At 40.6% G+C, this 19042-nt stretch overlaps 2 protein-coding genes across 3 annotated transcripts in view; one reads left to right on the top strand and one right to left on the bottom strand.

Moving 5' to 3' along the window:
* LGI1 (leucine rich glioma inactivated 1) overlaps nt 1–4248 on the bottom strand; it is a 290579-nt gene extending 286331 nt beyond the window's left edge. Inside the window, exon 1 of the mRNA XM_056850036.1 lies at nt 4244–4248. The gene's annotated coding sequence lies outside the window, so the exon portion shown is untranslated. The remainder of the gene's footprint in view (nt 1–4243) is intronic.
* Nucleotides 1–19042, top strand: part of MYOF (myoferlin) — a 121186-nt gene that overhangs the window by 47039 nt on the left and 55105 nt on the right. The window contains exons 13-21 of one of the 2 annotated variants that reach the window (XM_056850038.1): nt 52–155; nt 2991–3059; nt 3163–3206; nt 4172–4254; nt 7280–7318; nt 9594–9718; nt 12343–12459; nt 14513–14690; nt 17135–17259. In XM_056850038.1, the coding sequence (XP_056706016.1) occupies nt 52–155; nt 2991–3059; nt 3163–3206; nt 4172–4254; nt 7280–7318; nt 9594–9718; nt 12343–12459; nt 14513–14690; nt 17135–17259 (884 nt within the window). The remainder of the gene's footprint in view (nt 1–51; nt 156–2990; nt 3060–3162; nt 3207–4171; nt 4255–7279; nt 7319–9593; nt 9719–12342; nt 12460–14512; nt 14691–17134; nt 17260–19042) is intronic. The other variant, XM_056850039.1, reaches the window with a different exon arrangement.

Raw genomic sequence — 19042 nt, 5'->3', positions numbered from 1 at the left:
TTTGAATTTAGGGAAATGATTGTCAAGTTATTCTGTTTGATTTATCCTCAGTGGATGACGCTTTTGCGCAAACTGTGAAGGAAATATTTGGAGCAGAAGCAGACAAGAAAAACCTGGTGGATCCATTTGTGGAAGTCTGTTTCGCTGGGAGAAAGGTATTCTTTGCTAATAAGGGAACACTACAATTAAATATCCTGGTTAGAAATTTAAGATAGCTCCTTTTGGATTCAATGCTTCATGTACACATAGATTTAGTTTACAAAAAATCTGTGACTTTAGGGTTACAATAACCCATTGTTCATTTATTTATAAAAGGAATAATGTTTTCCTTAGTACCATCAGGTTTGAGTAATATATTTTCAGTAATTCACAGTGCAGCACAAACCACTCTTGTCTATTATAAATGCATACTACTAGCCAGAATTATGTACACAATATGACTGCACCGTGAAAGACAATAATAGAGTAATGTAAACAGGAAAAAGTTGTTTGTGATACCTTATGGCGCAGACAAAATAATATACACATGGACGTAGAGCCATTTCTCTGGCCAGATTGAATGTTTTGCCATCTGCGCTACTCAAAGGCAGAGTTCAGAAAATCCCTCTGCCTGACAGCCTTTGCCCTTGTGACAACAATTGTATTGAAAGTGTGGCAGGAGGGGGAAAATGTCTATTTCAATACAAGCTAGCTCTGTGTGTGTTAAGCTAGTAGGGGAAATGTCATGGAAGAGTCATGGTGAATGATAACGGAACTGGATGGAACCACTGAGCCCTTAGGCTCCAGTGTATGTAAAACAACCAGATAGGCACGCAATGTTGACTGCCTCGTCAGAGCATGGATTTGGGATAAATGTTCCTTCCCCAGTACAATCGAAGCTCAGATATTTTTGCTTGCTAGAGCAGCTGAGCGACCAGCTGGAATAAAACTGTTTTTCTTGATAACGGTCTTGGGTCTCTTTCTCCCCACCCGAACCCCAGTTTTCTGCAACAAAACAGTTGCTCATGCCTTATTTTATTGATTTACAGAATCTCGTAACAAACTCCTAAGTCCCCTTTTGGTTAATAGACAGAAAGTCTCAGATTCTTTTAACATTTCCTATTTATTAAACAATCGTTCGCCCCAAATATTGGAGATGGTGGCACAGTTTTTAAAGTTTGTTTTAAAAGCCCGCTAAACAGTTAATTAAGAGCCCCGTGGCTCAGAGTGTTAAGCTGCAGTACTGCAGTCCAAACTCTGCTCACGACCTGAGTTCGATCCCGGCAGAAGTCGGTTTCAGGTAGCCGGCTCAAGGTTGACTCAGCCTTCCATCCTTCCGAGGTTGGTCAAATGAGTACCCAGCTTGCTGGGGGTAAAGGGAAGATGACTGGGGAAGGCACTGGCAAACCACCCCGCAAACAAAGTCTGCCTAAAAAACTTCGGGATGTGATGTCACCCCATGGGTCAGGAATGATCTGGTGCTTGCACAGGGGACCTTTACCTTTACCTTTTTAAACAGTTAATTAGATGGCAATATCAACAAACAGCGCTATTCAATGTAACTGTCTTCTAACTATTCTATAAAGGTCACCTTTTAATATTTTCATTCCTTTTGTATCCTTCTGTATTGTGTTTTTATGCCAATAAAGGAATGATGATGGCTTACCGTAATTCAAAGATACTTGTGCATTGCAATGAGCTGTATGTTCACGGCTGTTTCAGAAGGTCTCCTTTACCAGATAGATGGTTGGTGCTGCCAGCTTCACAGTTCTGATTGCTTGTTGCAAGAGAGATACAATAGGTTTGGTATTCAAAGTATGCCTTATGCTGTGACAAAGAGTACTACAAAGAAACAGCACTTGTGGTCTAATAAATAATGGAGTATACCCATTTCCAAAATTATCAGATGGATTTCCGGTATTTTTCTACCCATTTCGCCTATTCAAACTTCATCAATCCAAGAAATCCTCGGGTGGCTGCGGGACAAGGTGCTTATCCAGTAATTGAGTGTGTGTTTCACAGATTCAAATGGACGTCTTACAATGACGTCCATTTGAATCTGTGAAACATACACACAATTACCTATCTTTTGGATCCAGTGGCATCTTTGGTGCAATGAGCTACTATATGTAATTTGAAAAATTGTAACCTTTACACAATTGTTATATTATTTTGCAAACTTTGCAACTGGGAAGCTCACTGCTAATTTTGGAAATTGTTTTGCAATTTGTATGCTGTTATTTGATTTCGTATTTATAAAATCCAAAGCAGTCGGATAATAGTCTGACTAGAATCCTTAGAACTGGTATACTCCATTATTTAGTTGACCCTTGGTTTGGTGGCATGCAAAAGGCAACCCAGCAAGGAGCACAAGCCCTGTTTCTGGCTGGCTGTGAATTACCCCCTACTGAAGTGGGACAACCATGTCTACATAATTTGATTCATGGACTTCTGCGTCCAATTTTAGGAAGCTGAACTGCTTGAGGCAAGATGGCGACGGGGTCTTGAATGGATGGCGAACAGCCCAAAGCATCATTAGTGGTTATATAATCTCTGCATGATTACTTGCCTCAATTTACACTGATATGTCTGGCAATATTCAGTGAGAGCCACTGATTGCTCTTAATTCCATTGTATGTCACTTGTATGTGTCAAAAAATGGGTTGCTGAAGGTCCTTTGTTGGCCCAAACCAGGGTGATGTTCATGTGTGCAATTGTATTAACATGATTGAGAAGAGATGTGTATGGAACGTCATTGTCCCTTCATCTTTTTCTGAATTATTGTTCAGATAGGCATGCAGCAATTCATGCCTTGTTCCAGGCAACATGCCTTCATTATGTTTTGACCTAAAAAGAATGCCTTCTGATACAGCAATAACTTTCGTGGTGAGCTGCTGATCTCACATTTCGTGAATTTAGTTCAGGGTTACTTCTCTCTGAATAAAAGAAAGAGGAAGAGAGTTTATACAATTGAATGTCTGGAACACTGTATTTCATGTTTTTTTTTCCAGGTTTGCACAAATATTATTGAAAAAAATGCCAACCCAGAATGGAATCAACTTATTAATCTTCAAATCAAGGTTTGTGTGTGTGTGGGGGGTGATTTATACTCCAAACTAAGAAGTTATTATATTTTGTTTTAACAATAAGTAGTGATTAATTATAGTTTTGCTTCTTTGTTAGTTTCCTTCAATGTGTGAAAAAATAAGACTCACGGTGTATGATTGGTGAGTATTTTCTTGTTGCATATACAGGCGCATATAAAAGAGATAACGGGAAGATGGGGAAGTGTTTTGACACGAGGGACCAACATATATTTGTTCTTTGCATGGTACAAGCAACCACATAATTAACTCTATGTTTGCAGATTATTCTTAATACTTTAGTGTTTATAATCATTGTCCTCTTTACAGAGACCAAAAGACTTGTCTGTGTACATGAAGTTTCCTTGAGTGCTTGTTCATTGCCACAGTGGGAAGGGTCTCAGTAATAGAATGCATGCATAGTTGTTCCATTTGAGTCATTATAGAGATGATTAGAACTGATTTATCATTCATCATTAGGATTACTTCTAGTATGGGAGTAATATTACCAGGAATTCACAGTAGAAAAGAGCAAAAGTCCAGTAGCACCTTAAAGACTAACAAAATATCTGGCAGGCTATGAGCTTTCGTGAGCCACAGCTCACTTCTTCAGATACAGCCTGTATCTGAAGAAGTGAGCTGTGGCTCACGAAAGCTCATATCCTGCTGGAAATTTCGTTAGTCTTTAAGGTGCTACTGGACTCTTGCTCTTTTCTACTGCTAGCGACAGACTAACACTGCTACCCATCATGATCTGTCTCCAGGAATTTGCAGTTCTACAAAGACATTAATGTCCTTTACCATCCTTTTAAGGGGTCACATTGCTCCATCTGGTGGCCACTTCTCAAACTGCAGCCATACCTGAGCATTTTAAGAGTAACATCCTTTTCCTAACCTTGCTCAGCTATATAATGACCATATATATTGGGTCCCTATAGAAATGCGCTACTGCTACTAATGTATCGCACACTACATTATTTAAATATAGCATTATGGTTAAAAGAACACATAATACAAGTTCAGTTAAACGCCACTTAGGTGTAAGTGTAAATTGGCTATATCTAAAACGTATACTGCTGCATTGAATTATAACTTTCCATTTTGTACAGGGATCGTCTTACAAAAAATGACACAATAGGCACAGCATATTTAAGCCTCTCCAGAATTGCTGCTCCTGGAGGAGAAGTTGAAGGTAAGTAAACTGGTCTCCTGAGGTAGGGTTTCTTCAAAGGATCTCCTACAAGTTCAGCAGAGAAGAAGGCAGGAGGGGAAGGGTAAAAGGACAGATTGTCCTCATTAGGGCCATGTTAATAGTGTCCTGAGATAGTATAGATGCTGCTGTTGAAATTACGTCTGAGATTATATTCGTCTGCAGTGCCAACATTATGGGTCTAGCGTGCATCTGTTTGTCAGTAGCGCACTGACCACTCTTAGGGGACAATGGGGCCAAGCATTAGCTGAAGGTTTATAACAGATAAGCTCTTTCACGTGTTTGCAGAGGTTACATTAGTGTAATTTTCATGTTTGCTTTTTCCCTGTAAAATTGCAGTTCTTACAGCCCATTCCTGAGAGGGAGGGTGGATGTGCGGCAACCGGAAGTGGTATTCTCATCCCCGCCGACTGCTTCGGGGCTTCCTTCTGATAGTGCATGCCTTTTCCGCCCGTCAGAGGTCATCTCGCTCTCCCCGTGCGTTTTGCCCTCATTTTCCAGATTCTGGCTAAAACAGCATCTAGAAAACACGAGCAAAATGCGCAGCGAGTGCAAAGCGACTTTTGACAGGTGGAAAAGGAAGTCCCGAAGCAGTCAACAGGGGTGACCATGGGGAAACGTCCCTGCATAAAAGGCCCAAGTGATATTTAAACTGCCAGGGAGCACTTTTGTACTGGAATGTATAAAAAAAGGCCACCCCCTCAATGAAGAGCTTTCAGGGCTTGAAGTAGATTGTGGCAATTTAATGCACCTTTTGCAGGTTTCCACTGAATGTTTAAATTTTTAAACTGGTACAGCTCTTTTCCTCACATAATTTTGGACTTTCAGTAGCCACTCCAGTCACATTGCACTTAGAAGTAAGACATACTTTGGTTGGTAGCTTGCTGTAGGAACCCCAGTCTTATGTGGATCCCTGTCCAAAGGCACATTCAGGAGCTTTATAGTACAGATTTTTCAAAGGGCACACTCCAAGACGTGTCTTTTGGAGCAGCTTTTAATAATCGGCTTTTATGATGCTTCATGTTTTTCTGTTTCTGCTGATTTAATTGCTATATTCCACTATTTTAAATCATTGTTGGTCATGTGGAGTTTACACAGATATGTGAAACACATATTTCTAAAGGTATACATTTCTAGATGATGTTTTTAGCAACTTGCAGAAGCTACTAGGCTTTTGAAACACTGTTTTTCTGAAGCAATCCCATAGAAATGTTGGGGGAAACTATTTATGGAAACATGACACAGAATATTCTTGCTAACATTTACCCTGTTCTCTCTCCTTGAATTATACCTGTTTACTTATGCTTAGAATTATGTTTTAGAACTCTCAGACATTTAATTCCTGTCAGGATTCCTTACATAGGTCAGACAAGTATTTTACGGCTTTAACAGAAAGAATTGATTCGGACATGTCATGGTGGTTATAGAGAACTAAGTCTTGAAATGGGTGTACTCAAGCCTATTCAATGGGGGTTACTCCCAGGAAAGTATTCATAGGGTTGTGTTTATCATGTACTAACTAGGAAGCTTTCATGTGAAATGAACAGAAACTGGATTAAAAATATGGAAACCCCCCCCCCATTTTTAATCTTATTTATACAGATCTTATTTATGTCAATGGGTTTGCTCAAGAGACAGTTCACGGTGACTTATGCCCTTTCCCTTTGTACCATCTACTTAAAAAAAAGTAAAGGTCCTCTGTGCAAGCACCGGGTCATTTCTGACCCATGGGGTGACATCACATCCCGACGTTTACTAGGCAGACTTTGTTTATGGGGTGGTTTGCCAGTGCCTTCCCCAGTCATCTTCCCTTTACCCCCAGCAAGCTGGGTACTTATATTACCGACCTCGGAAGGATGGAAGGCTGAGTCAACCTTGAGCCGCCTACCTGAAACCGACTTCCTTCGGGATCAAACTCAGGTCGTGAGCAGAGCTTGGACTTCAGTACTGCAGTTTACCACTCTGCGCCACGGGGCTACTTACTTATATAGAAAATGTCTATACAGCTTTTCTATAATACAAACGCCAGATTTGTCTCCAAGAAATCAAGGCTTTGGTTGTTTCGACTTTGCCTGCAGCGAGAACACTGTTTCTTTATTTCTTCTTCTGTTGGTTTTAGACTTGTAATCTGGGTTACTGGTGTGTTATCTGATGCCTCCATTTCTTCTGACTTGGGATAAATCAATTAGGTTTCTGTTAAATGACATATGATCTCCAGAGTCTGCGTACGCTGATGCTTCAGCGTACTGATCAGGACTGGTGTGGGTTGTGATCTGGGTGGCGAGATTCCCATTACAGGTGTGGTGGATGTCCAGAGGAAATGTAGTAGCCTGTTCCAAGGAGAACTCTCACCCTTCTAGTTATCCATTACTGTTCAATGCATATGCCTCCATCAGTGCAATCCTATGCAGTTATTCCAGTCTGAACATATCAATTTATCTGCATAGGATTGCATCATAATGAAACAATTACTGTCATCTTGGTTCTTGCATAATAACCACACAATATATGTGACATGGCTGCAAAATAATCATAATCATAATATTCATCATAATATTCATCATCATCATCATCATCATCATGTGCCCTAAAGCCTTTCCGTCTTTGAAAAGGTAAATTCCACAGCAGAATGTTACATTGATTTTTTAGCCCATGCTTAGCCCGAGGGAATAGCATCTTTGAAGACTGTATGAAACTGGTACCCTTTAAGCTGAATGCTTGCACTTGTTAATCACCTGGTGTGGTACCCTTAAATATCCTTTACTCCTGGTATAACTTTCAAGTTTTGTGATGTTTTACTGTGTGTGTTAGCACGGCCCATCCTAACCATTTATGTGTTTTTGGAGCAAGTCATAGGAGCAAGCAGCATCTTATTTTCGAACTGAAACTCCAGACGTATTTAAGAGTCACTAAAGCTTTGCGTTTGTTTTTAGGCCAAATGTTTTTATACACTCAGTATTCATAGTCTATAACTTATTGAGTAACCTGTTGTCTTTTTATGATGTAGAGCTTTCATCTTCGGGAGCTGGGGCTTCGTCATATGAAGGTTCATAATCATGTCTTAGACTATAATATGATTTCCTTTCCTTTGCCCAAACTTCTGTTTCCTTTAAATCCAAATGTAAAACATCCACAATAAATTTTATGGTAAACTTCTACAATGGCACTTGGAAGTTTATGATAATAATTTTGCACAGCTTGGGCATTGGAACATGTTTCTTGTCCTTGGCTTTTGCATGGCTTTATTTCAGAGCAGTGCACGTACTTGTTCAAATTATTATGTATCTTGGTCTGCAATAAATAAGTTAGGGATGAAATCCCGTCAGGTATATGCTGCTGCAACAATTGTCTGTAAATATATAACTGACTGGTTGCATTTTGAAGTAAAATTGCATAAATTAAGTAAATGGAAGATAAAGTGCTTGGTGGTTTTGACCTTTAAAGCCTCTTTAATGAGAACATATAAATAGGTCTTGTTTACAAAAAGGGCCACTTTGGACAGGTTGGCATTTGCATTAAGTGTTGTGTCTGGCTTTCCCCCCCAAATGAATATATTAAAATTAGGAATGAAAGCACTGTGGAGTAATTGCCTGTGAAAGGAATCCAGATTTTCCTTAAACCTGCACTGCTTTCTCATTCAGTATTTAAAAACAGGCCTGGCTTAATAGAGAAAGCAAAAAATGGCTAGCCAAAGCACTTTCAAACTGCTGTGCTCATTTTCATTTCACTGTGCAGCTGTAATTACACATTTACATTTCTTGTGACATTGTTCTGTTTGAATTTAATCCTGTTGCATGCAAAAATAATTACTAATTTTTTTGTGGAAATCTATTTTCTGAAACACATTTCTACTTGCCAGATCCTCAGCATATTTTCTTGAGCAAAAGGCCTGGATTTTTCACAAAGAAGTTGTGTGGGGGGGTCACAGATATATGAGTGATTCGCACTTCTGGTCCCCTACTTCTCTTGAAATATACATAATGCAGGCTCGTAAATCTCTCTTATCAGTAATGTACAGTCTGTATTTTGGGCAGCATATGCCAGTGTCGTGACATTGTGATTACAGAAGGATACAAGTTTGTTTCCAGCATTTAATAGCAACCAACGCTTCTGGTTGACATAGTAAAAAGCTTTGCTTGACACAACTGTGTGCTGCTGGCCACTAACCTTTTCCCTGTGGTGTCATTGGTTACAATATTCGTAGAGGTGAAATTTACAAATTCATGTATAAATGTTAGCAATTTTTTCTATTTCGTTTACTCATGGAAATGGACCCTGCATTAATCTGTATGTCTGAAGAAGAGAACTGCATGTTGTTATAGCCAGTTTTATTGGCTGCTTTTGCAGTGCAATTTTATGTAGAGTTATTCCAGTAGAAAACCATTTACTTCAGTGGACAAACTGGAGTAACTGAGTAGGAATGCTTCCATTAGTCACAAGAGTTCCTGAAGACAATGTGCTTTTAAACAACGGAGTACTTATTCAGCAGTGTGAATTGCTGCACTGATCTGGTCCACAGAACTCCAGTTGCACATGCATGCCCCTTTGTTGGTTCTTAGACAAAGGCATCAATGTAGGGCATATTATTAAATTCTGTGGTCCTTTCATGTAAAAATCTGTTGGCAGGAATGTAGCAGAAAGTCAGTTTATTCTGTGGGCTTCTTTTTCCATGAAGTATGGCCTAAGCTGAAATTGATACTTCATGTGGCTGATCCACAAGCACCACGGGCGCGCTGATGCACACACTGTCCTTTAATTGAGGTGAATGGAGAAGCCCATGTGTATGTGGGAAGCTGTCTAGTTAGCAACTAGTTTTGCCACATCCTGTTTATCCGCACAGCTCTTTCCCCTCAGCCTTGAATGCTAAGGCTGCATTCAGACATTACATTAACATTAAACTGATGTGGGCATGAAATCAACATGAAATAACAACTAGAGTTTAATCTGGGCCTGGTTTGTAAGTGCGGAATAAATTCTGGTTCACCTGCGAGCCAGGTTTAATGCTAATGTCAGTTTAATGCTTATTACATGTGTTTTCTGAATTCAGCCTTTCAGGATCAGATTTGCCCAGTTCTTGATCACACTTGCGTACATTGGAGGTCACATACGCACAAGCAGTTGATGAATCAACGTGAATGGATGCAGTCATTTGCAAAGCAATTTTTAAATTTCTTTGCACCCATGGAATAAAATGTTCTTTTTTGTTGTTTTTACTAACAACTAACATTTAACATTGTCGTTTACTACAAACAGTTTTAATGTTCACACCCTTGTACCCTCGATAGCTACAGTGTGTTCTAATAATGACATTTACCTATTAGCAAACACTGGAGAAACAGAAGTGGGATTCTTACCAACATTTGGGCCTTGTTACCTAAACCTTTATGGAAGTCCAAGAGAATATACTGGATTCCCAGACCCATATGATGAGCTGAATTCTGGAAAGGTCAGTCTATCTATCTATCTATCTGTCTGTCTGTCTGTCTGTCTGTCTGTCTGTCTGTCTGTCTATATCTGCCTCTTACAAGTCATGCTTCAATTTTAGCTTTATATTTAACATCAGTATTCAGAAAAGAACAAGTGGTGTGTTTTTTCCAAAACAGTTGATTAACTTACATAGAAACGAGTGCATCTAAGTATTATTTGGTTTATACAAATATGTAAGTTCAGTACTCAGGTTTTCTCCCTTGAATTCATTGGCTAAGAGAAGCAGTAATTTTATGATGCAGCAAATTTCTTTTGCTCTCTGCAGAAGGCAGTTGCAGATGTGCCAGCTGTGCAAAAAAGGGGATTGTAGGTGGTATGATACAAAGAAAGCACAGCTGGCAGTCAAGAGACCAAGATGCAAATGTGTTCATTAACAACAACAGTAATTTAATACTGGGACATGTTTGGGAAAATAGCTGTGGGTCATTGCTTTGCGGCTCAGTCAGCATTAGCCACTGTTCATGGACCAGCCCCATTAAATTATAATAAGAATTGCAGCCGTGATGGCTCTTTCACTTATATTTAATGAGTGTAGATTAACAGGTCCAATATGGAGATCACAGGGCATGCCCACATGGTTATTTTCCTGGGGCTCTGATGTGTTGATTCAGCGCGACAAAATGAGGCCAGTGATCCATGCTAATTCCTAGCCAGTCCCATATTAATCCCCTCTTATATCAATTGATAAGTGATTTTTTTTAAAAAAACAACTTTCTTTCTTGGCCTGGTGTAATAGTCTTTTTAGTGAGACCAGAGCCCTGCGGGACCTTATGGAGTTCTGCAGGGCCTGTAAAACAGAGCTGTTCCACCAGGCCTATGGTTGAGGTCAGCTATGGTTTTACTATAAATGCTGGCCTCCCTACCTTACTCCACCGCTGCAGAATGCTATTTTAGGGCAGGCTATGCATTTGTTGCCCTGACCTGGATGTCCCAGGCTAGCCTGATCTCGTCAGATCTCAGAAGCTAAGCAAGGTCAGCCCTGGTTAGTATTTGGATGGGAGACCATCAAGGAATACCAGGGTTGCTGTGCAGAGGAAGGCACTGGCAAACCACCTCTGTCAGTCTCTTGCCGTGAAAACCCCAAAAGGGGTCACCATAAGTCGGCTGCGACTTGATGACACTTTACACACACATGCATTGTTAAGTACTGTCTGCAGGCCGTAGTGTGGCCTTATATCTAGGGTTGCCAGCCTCTAGGTAATAGCTGGAAATCTCCTGCTATTACAACTGATCTCCGGCCGATAGAGATCACTTCACCTGGAGAAAATGGCCGCTTTGGCAACTGGACTCTATTGCATTGAAGTCCCTCCCCAAACCCCGCCCTCCTCAGGGTCCAGCCCAAAAACCTCTAGCCTGTTGCCAAGAGGTACCTGGCAACCCTACTAATATCACAACTCTATGCGCCATTTAGTAAATGTGATCTTAATCTGTTAGGGCTGTTTTAACCCATTTGTTTTTATGTTCCTTTATAGTCTTATTGTATTTTCGTGGTTTATTGTGAGCTGCTGTGAGCCTGGCTTACTGGGGTAGAGCGGGTTATAAGAATGATAAATAAATAAATAAACAAACAAAATAATAATGTGAAATCTCAGTAAAAGGGGCTGGATCCTGCCTAAAATTTGTGCCTTGGGGGCAATTTTTCCCACCACCACCTTGCTATTCTTGTCCCCCAGGAGAACCCTTTCAGGTGGCATTTTCAGGCTGCAGTGGGAGGCAGGGTAGTCGTACTTCCATGGATGGAAATCCTTCTATCAGTGGAAATTATAGGTGGGATCCAAGTCAAGGTTTTTAATCTTTAGAGAGAATTCACAAACCGAATCAGTGTTTAAAATTAGACTTCTTTTGTTTGCCTAGTGTCAACAATAACTTTGCCTGCTTGCAGTACGCAGAACACAAACCCCAGTCAAGCCAGGGGTTATAGGAGTCATGTGGAAGTGGGCTTCTTCTCCAGCTGGGTTAGGGGGAAAGGTGCCCAGCTGCTCATGCTTAGCTCTGTGAAGTAAGCTCGAATTGCACCTATCAGCAATTTAGAAATGAAGGAAGGAGCTCGATTCAATTGTCTTGTTCTTTCCTGCCTGCCCAAAAAAGTTGACTGATGCGAATTCAGCTTCTTTTAGACATGCTTAGCAGTACTATGTTTCATGACTTTCACTAGCAAAACCTCGGGCTTGGATCCTGCCTAGAGTTTCTACAGGTGCAAGTAGGGAGGTTATTTTCGCTCATTCCCCCTTCCCATGGAAAACCATTGATTTCTCCCCCTAGGTTTCCCCGGGGTGGGGGGAGTTTGCCATCCCCAGGAGCAGTATTTGGGGGGGGCATTCTGGGCTGCCATGGGAGGAACAAATCAGTCAAAATCACCACCTTCTTTGTACCCATAGAAATTCTAAGAAAACCCAAGCCTTCAATTTCTACTTTACATCCTTCTTCATTTATAATGTTAATAGAAGGCTTATTTTTAAATTTGTAAGCATGATCAGTTTTCAATGCAACAATGCAGATGATATGAACAGTATAAACGAGTATGCGAACTTAACAGTATATATACATATATATATAGACTGAGGTGTCCTGATTGTGTTACAGGGGGAAGGTGTAGCCTACAGAGGCAGAATCTTAGTTGAACTATGTACACTGCTTGATAGTGAACCTCGTAGTAAGAAGATTGAGATGATACCCAGTGATGACATATTGGTTGTTGAGGTAAGTTCTGTTGAGGTGCAATGTAGAGATATGACATATTCAAATTAATTGGAAAATTAGATGGTTTGGGGGTCTCAGATGATTTACTGCATTTCCCAATTTATCTTCATACTAACAGAGCAATTCTGAAGTGGGGGGGGGGAAGGGATTTGGAGCCAGCATGACTGTCACTTACGCCAGGAGCTGCATGGCAGCATCACGCATGGGTTTCAGCACAGCTGTTGCGGCACTGTTTCCCGGCATAAGGGCTCCCGCCAGCACCAAAAAGGGTGTTCCCAGAGGCGGGGCTGACAGTAATCAACTCCCGGAGCCCTTTCGCCCTGGGAACACCTCCTTTTGCAAGTGCCAACTTGCACCTGCAAGAAGGGAGGCGTAGCCCCGTGAAACTCAATGGAGCAGTTTCACGGGGCTTGGTTCCCCCCCCATTTTTGGCTGCACCATCCTCGAGCCCACCCCAACTACCCTTCCCTTAGGATTGCACTTTAAAAGGACAGTATAAAGTGTAAACAACGCTTTCATTTCCAAGTGGTTGATGCTTGTTGAATGTGTTGTGGTCTTGCGGTGATGGAAATTTTGAATGAAATGCTAAGCAGGCATCTTCTAAATGGGCTTGTAAGGATTATTGTGCTATGGGCTGCAATGCTGAACTTAAATACTTGGAAGAAATCATGATGAAGTCAGTAGGTCTTATTTCCAAATAAATATGATTCGGCATGAGCTGTTGAGGGATCAAAGTGGAACCCTTCTGACTGAAGAAAGTTATAGCTGTCATCACTTTACTTAGCTGCAATTAGGACACAGATCTATTAGGTTTCCAATTTCTACAGCAGCCAATTTTGTGGTGACTGTATAGTGTGGCCTGCGGACAACAATGTGTGTTAACCATAACAATCTTTAAAGCTTGTTCGGAAAGTGAAATTGTATTCACAGTGATATTGGGGAAGAGATAACATGAAGCCAATCATATATAATTTTAATGGTGCTATATATCTGCACTTACCCTTTACAGATAAGGGGACAGACTTGCAAACCGAACCGGGCCAAAGAGCAGTTGGTTCTTCCCGTTTCCAAGATAAGGGAGCAGGGCCGAGTTCTGATTGGTCTTTGTGACAGTCATGCACCCAAACTCACATCCACAAAGCCAGCGTGGATGGCGTTTTGCAAAACACCGATTAAATGTTTAGATAAGTGGCCGAGGAATGGTTTTGAAAAAGTCAAAAATCTATCCAACACCCAGAAGGAGAAGTAAAAATCCATGTTGCAATCAGAGCAAAGTACATGTGTCACTAGAGGAATTAATATTGAGCTAAGCAAAGTTGGCCATGTAGAGGGAAAACCTGCATGTGTTCCTGGAGGGAAGTAGGTCTCACTTCAGCCTTCATAAAAATAATAGCTTTAACCATTATTTTTGCATTCATTTTTTAAAATATTTGGTAATTAGAAAACCATTTTAAATATGTGATTTAATTAGATGTTGTTTGAACGCATGAAGCTGCCTTATACTGAGTCAGACCACTGGTTTATCAAGGTTACTACTGTCTACTCTGACTGGCAGCAGCTCTCTTTTGGTTTTTTTGGAGATATCAGAGATTGGATCTGGGATCTTTTTCATGCAAAGTAAATTCTGTATTACTGAGTCATGGTCCCTTCTCCTTAAAATTAAATATGTCTTTACGTGTTTTTGGTGCATTTGCTTTATAAATGGCATTGTTATTTAAGAAGAGGAAGAAGAAGAGTTGGTTGTTATATGCCGACTTCCTCTACCACTTAAGGGAGACTCAAACCGGCTTACAATCACCTTCCCTTCCCCTCCCCACAACAGACACCCTGTGAGGTAGGTGGGGCTGAGAGAGCTCTAAGAGAGCTGTGACTAGCCCAAGGTCACCCAGCTGGCTTCGCGTGTAGGAGTGGGGAAATGAATCCAGTTCACCAGATTAGCCTCCGCTGCTCATGTGGAAGACTGGGGAATTGAACCCAGTTCTCCGGATCAGAGGCCACCACTCCAAGCCACTGCTCTTAACCACTACACCACCATTCCTGTTTGAACCTACAGAAATATCAGCGCAGGAGAAAGTTCAGTCTCAGCGTCGTGTTCCATTCTGCTTGTCTGTTGCAAGATATTGGCGAGGCTATCCAGTTTGAAGTCAGCATTGGGAATTATGGCAATAAATTTGATACCACCTGTAAACCACTGGCATCAACAACTCAGTACAGCCGTGCTGTTTTTGATGGTGAGTATTACTATGGCACAAAACTGGCAATAAAGCTTTTTTTCTGGCAAAAAACATTTTTTGAAAGGCAGCTGCCCTGTGAACCAGTTGCATGTACAGGTTGAGTGTCTCTTATCCAGACTGCTTGGGACCAGAAGTGGTCCATATTTTGGATCTTTCCTCTCGCCTATGTATTTGTGGAGCTGCTCCAGAGGACCTAACTCATTACACCTTATTCTGTTCTCTTTACAAAGAGCCCAGACTTAAATTTCTTGGAGCGTTTCTAAAGGGCCTAAATCTTTCTCCAGATTCAGAGAAGCTGCTCTTTCTCCTATCAGATGCCAATTCTGATGTTACCTACGAAGTGTCACTCTTTGCTTTACCAGCTAAGAAAATCCGATCTAAAGCTGTTTCTAATCAGGGAACTTAACATATTTAAATACTAGTTTCTTGTGGGTCAGACTGTTTTAAAGTTATTTTAATGTTATTTTATGAAATTTTATGTGATTTTAATGTTTCGTATGGTGGATTGTGATGGCCTTCGGCCACAGACAATAAACTTTATCACAATTATCACATATACACTTTGTACACATAACCTGAATATAATTTTAAACAATATTTTTAAATAATTTTGTGTACATTGAACCATCAGAAAGCAAAGGTGTAACTATCTCACCAGAATACCCGTTATCAGCTGTTAAACAAGAGCAACAACCAACAAACAATGGCAGGCTTTCAGTCTCCACTACGATGCAGCGGACACTGTATTTTATACTTTTAGATGAGAGGAAACATTGAAAGTAGGCATCACGGATCTGCCAGCATGCCGGCTCCAAAGGTCCAGCTTTCGGCTCAGTCAGGATATGGGATGTCTGGATAAAGGATACTCTACCTGTATCTGTATTTTCCTTTTTTGTTTTGTTTTGTTCTGTTCTTTGGAACAACTACTTTGAGCTTTGTTTTCAGAGCCACAGAATTAAACTAAATGAAGAAAAGTAACACTGCCATGGATGTAGGTTTAGATTAAACCAGTTTCATGCATTTGAAAAACACAATGTGTTTAATAGCTATGAAAACTTGAAAAAAGATGGGTTGCATGTATCAGCCTGTGAATGGCGCTTTCCCACCTCCCTGTTCTCACTGTATCCTCCTGTGTCCCTCCCAAATGCTATTCCTGGAAATCAAGGAGCACCCAGGAAGACAACTAGATATGATGCAGGGGCTGCAGTGGGAAGGAACAATCGGCACAAATCACTCCCTCTCTTCCACTGGCAGAAATGTATTTATACCCTGCCTTTCTCGCATTTTCTCTATTTTATCCTCACAAACAACCCTGTGAGGTACATTAGACTAAGAATGTGTGACTAGCCCAAGGTCATCCAGCAAGGTTCCGTGGCAGAGTGGGGATTCAACCCAGATCATATCCTGATACTCTAACCACTACACCACACTGGCTCTTTCCCTGGCGGAAATAGCTTACTTTCAAATCTTGTATAATTCTCTCTTCTTTTTTTGCATTCATCGGACGAAGTAATAACATTTATTCTTCTGCAAAAGTAAAAGAATATATGCGATGCTTCTTTTTCTATTAATTATCTGGAAAAACCAAGGTCTTTTCAGGCAAATGCATAGCTGTTTCTAACTTCTTGTACAAGGACCAGCCGTCTACCTTCAAAGCAGCCATATTCCATTGCAGGTGTTGCTTTTTCCAAACGCTCAAACCGGTATGGTTTCACAGTGGGCTACTGGGAATGTAAAGTCTGTCTTATTGCATATGTACCCAGCAAACAGTTTTTACTGGACAGAGTCATGATAGTCCCTGCCATAGGGCAGAGTAAGGCAGCTGACTGAGGTTGCAGGTTCGGGAATGCTGTTATAAAAGGCAGCAAGCAATAAGTTACTTAACTGTTTACAATAGGCTTACCAGGTCTCTTCGCTCCACCGGCGGGAGCTCTTCAGCAGCGAGCGACTCGCGCGACGCGTCCACATCACTTTCGGTTTTACCCGGAGATGACGCGGACACTCTATCAATCTCTGCCGAAACTCTAGGGTTTCCATAGAGTTTCAGCGGCGGTTGCTAGAGCAGACACTCTATCAATCACTTCCCAAACTCTATGGTTCTCTATGGTTCCCATAGAGTTTCAGCAGAGGTTGCTAGAGTGTCCGTGTCACTTCCGGGTAAAACCGAAAGTGATGTGGACGTGTCGCACGGGCGCATGTGCACGCATTGCTCGCCGGCCCTCAGGTGGTCAGCGGGCAGCCCGGTGGATTGGCGGGATTTTACCCACCAACACCGGGCACTTGGCAACCCTAGTTTACAACTAACATCTTTGTTTGGATTTCACACCTCACTCAATAAAATAGCTTATCTAGCCTTACTGAAGTAACATGATTGTATATATCCTTTTAGCAAGAGGACATTCTGTCAAAATAATTCTTTATGTGTTAATGTCTCACCTCAGGAAACTACTATTACTACCTACCATGGGCAAACACAAAGCCAGTAGTGACACTGACTTCATTTTGGGAAGATATAAGTCATAGACTGGACCCTTTAAATATTATTCTTGTGATAGTGGAAAAACTGGTAAGCCATTTATGACTGTTTCTTTTTCACATAATCCATCTATGTATTAGGTGTTGTTTTTTAAGAATAGGCAAGCTGCCATTATGAATACAGCAATGTAGATGGCGAAACTTACAGCTTTGATAAATCAGACTGATAATGCACAATTTCTGGGGGAATGGGAGGCATGGAGAATTTATTGTGAAAAATATTTTTTAATGGGATCATTTAAGGGATATTTTTTGATTTAATCTCTATTATAGATTTGGTAAAGTGATTGCACACAACTTTAAAATTATTATGCATAGTTAAGATAAGATAATCATATTAATTATATTAAGTTCTATACTTTAGGGATTAAAATGTGTATTCAAAAGTGTATACAATTAATTATTGGATGGAAGAGAAGTAGGGGGAAGTCATTATATTATTATTTTTTAACTATTACTTCTTTTTTATTTGTATTAATGAAGAAAACAATAAAAATTTTACTAAAAAAATGAATACAGCAATGTAATCAAAATTACTTAAAGGCATAGTGTGAAGTTAGACTTCTTAGTAGAAGAACAGCTCTTGCCTCATAAGAAGAAGAGTTGGTTTTTATACCCCAATTTTCTCTACCTTTAAGGAGTCTCAAACTGGCTTACAATTAGCTTACAATTGTAGGGGGGATGAGAGAGATCTGAGAGAACTGTGACTAGCCGAAGGTCACCCAGCAGTCTTTGTATGTAGGAGTGGGGAAACAAACCCGGTTCACCAGATTAGAGTCCACCGCTCATGTGGAGGAGTGGGGAATCAAGCCCAGTTCTCCAGATGAAAGTCCACCATGTTTAACCACCACACCATGCTGGCTCTCCAAATAAGGGCTCCAAATAATATTTCTTCATGATATTTCTGGCCATTCCGAGAAAACGTATATTTTAGAAGTCTTGAAAATGACACTGTTCATGTGCATTTTCACAGAGCCCAACCCCTGGTGCATGATTTACTTCATTGCCACCAAAAAAATGTTGAGTTCGATTTTCGGATGTGACTTCTTTCTCCACAGAAATTAAGATCAATACCTACTTTTTTTGCACTTAAGGAAAAGGGCTACTGTCCTTTTAAATTCTGCTCATCTAAGCCTTACAGTGCAATCCTAAACAGAGTTACATCCTTACAAGCCCATTGATGACAATAGGCTTAGAAGGATATAACTCTGCTTAAGACTGTCCTTATGAATCACCTGTCAGGAGAAGCAGTGTGTGTGACAGAAAATATGTTCATGTTCCCTTTCCCTTCTCTGCAGACGAAGCACAGGAAAAGTATGATGTCTGAACATGTAGACATGATGCTTCCATTTTGCTGAAAATTTTATGCATTTTTTATTTTAAAAAATTACAGTGTTTTTCCACCTCCGGGATGCCCACGGTGGTGAACAAGAAGTAAAATTTAAACACACAGTAAAAACAGGATTTTAAAAAAATATCCTCACAAAGCCTTGTGGAATAGTAAGTTCTCCAGCTTCCTTCAACAACTGGGAAGTTCTGGAAGAAAGCTCATTTGAAATAGGTTGATGAAAATTCTGTGATGGAATTTACTTTCAGTTTGGCACCATCTTTAATTAATTGCCAGTGTCTAACATGGTGTTTTCCTGATGGTTTTCCCTCTCCCTCCATGTGTCCTTGTAGACAGTTGCTGCTATACAGGTTAATGCTCAGCAGACCCACAGAGTGTGTAAATGCCATCTGCGAGCATGTGTGCTAAATTTGAAAGGACCATTACATATGTATGGGGTGACCTTTTAGAAAAAGCTTTCTCTTGT

The sequence above is a fragment of the Euleptes europaea genome, chromosome 5 (genome assembly GCF_029931775.1).
Source record: "Euleptes europaea isolate rEulEur1 chromosome 5, rEulEur1.hap1, whole genome shotgun sequence".
In the NCBI taxonomy this organism is placed as follows: Eukaryota; Metazoa; Chordata; class Lepidosauria; order Squamata; family Sphaerodactylidae; genus Euleptes; species Euleptes europaea.
The sequence above is the reverse complement of the archived record's forward strand: the minus strand, read 5'-3'. Positions and strand labels throughout refer to the sequence as shown.